Source organism: Hibiscus syriacus, unplaced genomic scaffold (genome assembly GCF_006381635.1).
Source record: "Hibiscus syriacus cultivar Baekdansim isolate YM2019G1 unplaced genomic scaffold, ASM638163v2 tig00111721_pilon, whole genome shotgun sequence".
Lineage (NCBI taxonomy): Eukaryota > Viridiplantae > Streptophyta > Magnoliopsida > Malvales > Malvaceae > Hibiscus > Hibiscus syriacus.
In genome coordinates this window covers 1,238,649-1,243,167 of record NW_024063164.1, presented here as the reverse complement: position 1 = coordinate 1,243,167, position 4,519 = coordinate 1,238,649, and the positions used below count along the sequence as shown (strand labels likewise).

General features: G+C 34.8%; 1 protein-coding gene across 1 annotated transcript; it reads left to right on the top strand.

Annotated features, from left to right (window-relative positions):
• The first annotated feature begins 457 nt into the window (after positions 1-457).
• Positions 458-3,126, top strand: LOC120168866 (activating signal cointegrator 1). Its single transcript, XM_039177146.1, has 4 exons — positions 458-691; positions 1,552-2,232; positions 2,332-2,430; positions 2,721-3,126. Exons 1-4 carry the CDS (start codon positions 542-544, stop codon positions 2,997-2,999), a joined length of 1,209 nt encoding a protein of 402 aa, XP_039033077.1. The 5' UTR covers positions 458-541; the 3' UTR covers positions 3,000-3,126.
• Positions 3,127-4,519: the final 1,393 nt, after the last annotated feature.

The following is a 4,519-nucleotide window of genomic DNA, read 5'->3' as shown; positions in this document are numbered from 1 at the left end:
GATAAGAATTATACTATTATATTATATAAAAATACGTATCACATGAAATAAGTTGAAATTAAATAATAATAAATCTGACATAATTGAATTTAATTGAATTATTTTGGAATTTAGGGTTTAGAATGAAATTGAATTACTTTGGAAATTGAGGTTTAGAATGAAATTGATGACTGTTTTGCAAGTTTTAAAAGTTGGAGGACCTAAATTCAAGTGTCTGAAAAGTTCAATAACCTTTTATATAATTTACCCTAATTTCTAACGGTGGTTTAAGTTGGGGGACCATATTGCAAACGGAATAAATGTTGGAGGACTGTATTGCAAGTTTTAAAAGTTGGGGGACCTAAATGCAAGCTTCAGAAATGTTCAGTGACCATTACTATACTTTACCCTTAATAATAATAAATAAATAAAAACTCGCCAGTTTAACCCATAAAATTTCCAGGCTTATACTCCATTTTTTTCCCCTAGAACTTGCTTTTTGCCCTTCAAAAGGAGCCGAGTTTTCTTCTTCCCTGCATCGAGCGAGCGAGAGAGGAAAACAATGGAGACGACTGGAGAATGGCTGGAGAAGGCATTGATGGAATTATGTGAGAAAACTGAGACGGGTTTGGATTTGGACAGAGAAATCATTTCTGGTTTAGTCTCTTACTGCGAGATGGCTCATCCCCTTGATGCCAAAGAGTATCTTGACGTAATTCTTTCCCCTTCCTCTTGCCTTTTTTTTTCCTGTTAACGTTATTTGTGATGGTCCAGTTAGGGTTTCAGGTTTATCGATTTTCGCTTTATCGTTTAATTCAAAGGGCGGCTTGTTTTGGCGGATTTATGTTGATCATGGATTGTGTTTAGTTTATATTAGAGATGTAATTTGATGATTTTAATGACCCAACAAGGAACCTGATTCCCCTTTTGGGTCTTAACCCTCCATCATATTTTCATGATAGAAGCTTGAAATTATTTTCTTTAGATTTGCAAGAAGGATTATGGAGCTGATTAATGCTTCCTAGGGTATAACTAAAGGGATCTTTTTACTATGTGCGTAGAATTGAAAACTTACGTTGTCTGTGTATAAACAGACTCATTAATCATTGAACCAAATATTCAGATATCATTAAAATCAAAATCCATCATAGAATATGATGTCAATTGTCAAGTTATGAAATAATGCTGCTGAGTTGGATATAGGACGCATTTCAATTAATATGAATATTGTGGCATTCCAGGCTTTTTTACTTGTGAATTATGATTCATCTTCATCGTACCATATCAATGATGTGAAGTAGCTTCACTCTTATTGTTATGGTGTTTTTCTTTTCTATTCCAGAATTCCTCTTGCCCCTCTAAGGGATCTTAGCTATGTCTATGCCGAAGTTTTATTTGGAGCACTATAGGCTGTAATTTGTTAAGTCGAGAGTAGAGCCGTTTTATAGATATGTATTTTATTATTTTATTGAATTTTCTACTCTTGTAATTATTTACCTACATTGTCAGTTGTTTTCTCATCTACCATAGCTTAATTCTTTATCGAAGTGTTGAATTTCGTTCGTTTTGTAGAATATTATTGGGCAGGAAGCAGGAAAAGTTGTAACTGAAGAGTACATGCGGCTGAGAGGTCACTCAGATCTCTGCTCCAACAATGCAGCCATTCCTACTTCAAAACTTCAAGCCTATGTCAAACCACCTTCGGGTGAGATTTCTAGCAGTGGATCAAAGAAACCACTCAAAACTCCAAAAGAGGCGGTGGGCTCCAGTTATCAAGCTGAACCGAAAAAGAATGTCATTTCTGGTATTCAGGAAAATAGAGTCCTGAATGATGGTGATTCAAGAAACATCCATAAAGGGAATCAAGGTAATTCAAAAAAGAAGAAAGCTGGCAAAGTTGTTTCCCTTGCTGAAGCAGCCAAAGGGTCAATTGTCTTCCATCAGGGGAAACCGTGCTCGTGCCAAGCTCGCCAACACAGACTGGTCAGTAATTGTCTTTCGTGTGGTAAGATAGTCTGTGAGCAGGAAGGAGAGGGACCGTGCAATTTCTGTGGTGCTCTAGTGCTTAGAGAAGGGAGTACATATGCTGGCCTTGAAGGAAGCTTCACTCCCGTATCAGATGCTGAAGTAGCAGCTGAAGCTTACGCAAAAAGGCTTGTTGAATATGATAGAAATGCTGCTGCACGTACAACAGTCATCGATGACCAAAGTGACTACTATGAGATTGAGGGAAACAGCTGGCTATCAAAGGAGGTATCTTTTGTTTCTAAATTCTTATTCTTCAAGATTGGAGGTTATTGCTGCATGAATTTGCTTGAAATTCACTTGCATTGCATTTGTTTTTCTTCACAGGAGAAGGAACTTCTGAAGAAGAAACAAGAAGAGATCGAAGAAGCTGAATGCTTGAAAAGAAGCAAAGTAGTTGTCACTTTCGATTTACTGGGACGCAAGGTATTAGCCCTTACCAATGACCTGATTTCTACCTGAATAAATTTTTACAATCAAATACAATTCAGACATTTTAGCGATGAATTTTGAAATACGAAATAGCCATTTCAATCACATTAAGTCCGCCCTCCCCGGCTTTGTGTTTTCTTGTAATCACTATTGTCTTCAGTGTTTCCAACTTTCTCAATATTCTTGCTCTACCATGTAGCTTAAACAGCTTTGATCTTTGCTTTTGAACATTTACAGATACCTCTGTTTTCCCCATCAAATATAAGGTATTTATACTTTTGCAGGTCCTATTGAATGAAGACGAAGCTTTGGAACTAGAAAGCAAGAACAGAATACTTCTACGTCCACCGGATGAAAGGGAGGCAAACAGGATTAAACCGAATCCAAACCTTAAACTGCAGCCGGTTTTTCTAAATCCAGTCCCCAGTAAGAGGCCTTCCAAGAGTAAACAGCCTAGAAAGAGCCCTGTTAATGGTCTGTGCTTGGAAATTAGTGGGAGGGTACAACATGACAGCAATGAATTGAAACATTTTATGAAGGATAAACAGATGGCTGCAGCTTGAAATGGAAGTTTAGTTAACAAGGATGCCTGAATAAACTGTGGTCTGAATGCATCAGAGTATGAATCTGGCGAATGTTTTCTTTTTAGCATTAAGATCAATATATTGCTTACTGTAATTTTGGGTTCAATAGTCTTCATCTTTCATTAATGGGTCCAAACAACCTTTTTATTTATTTATTTTTCATAATAGTGAATCGACGAACTAGCCATTGCCTTTCTTGAAAGAAACTAAATGAATTAAGTATTAGATAGTTTAATGGAAAATCCAAAATATAAATACAAATCACTGAAGTGGTAGTAATAAAAAATCATGCTTCTTTTAAAACCTGTAATGCAATCAGATAAATGAAAAACAAATGATATAACACATATGTACTGAATTGAAAATAAGAAAAATCTACCAAATGGTATGACATGAAAATTTATTAAATGATTTTAGAAAACCTATAATGACGGTCAATGACGATACAAGAACCTAAGTACTAAAGAAAGTAGATTTACTATTCTAATAAAACAAATCAAATCTGAACGGAACACATATGCCGAATTGAAAACAAGAAAATCTATTAAATGATATGACAAGAAAATTTATTAAATGATTTGATATAAACTATAATGACGCTCAATGACGATATATGAACCTAAGTACTAGAGGTGTAAACGAGCCGAGTCGAGTTCGAGTATTGTTGAGTTTGACTCGAAAACTCTAAAATGAAGCTCGACTCGACTCGAAAACTCGCAACCTTAAAAATTTCAAGCTCGACCAGAACTCGAAATTCAGAACTGAAGCTCGTGAACAACTCGAAAAGGCTCGAAATGAAAAAAATTCTTAAACTTAACTCGATTGAAGCCTCAAACTCGAGCCTAAACCTTAAATACATAAAAATCTTATTGTATTTTCTTTTAAAAAAATCAATACATAAATATATTAATTAATAATTTATTTTTAAAAAATAAAATCTTAATATATTATATTTTCGAGCTGCTCACAAGCTTTTCGAGTCGAATATCAATAGCTCGTTTCGGCTCATTAAGAACTTGAGTCGAGCTCGAGTTCGAGTCGAGTCCATTCGATCCGAGTATTTATCGAGTAGATCTCGAGTAGCTCACGATATGTCTCGTCTCATTTATAACCCTACTAAATTCCAAAGAAACTAGATTTACTGTTCTGATAAAACAAATCAAATCTGAACTTTACTTAGACGATTTACGAAAACACGCGAGTAATTCTCTAAATACGGGAATCGTACGGATATATTAAACGAGAGATATTGAATTTGATCGATACTCAATAAGATGAAATGAGTATCTTCATAAAATATAATTTTAAATCAGTTCAATATTAGAAGTTTACTAAATAGATTAAAGTATTGAAGTTAAAAATGCACGCTCAGGTTAACAGACTTATTTCATGATTGTTGTGTTAGAATTTGACGAAATGAAACATATAAAACAGAATCAGCATATCGGAAAACGTTAGGATCAAAGTAACAAGAAAAGTAAATGTTGGTCAAAGTCAAT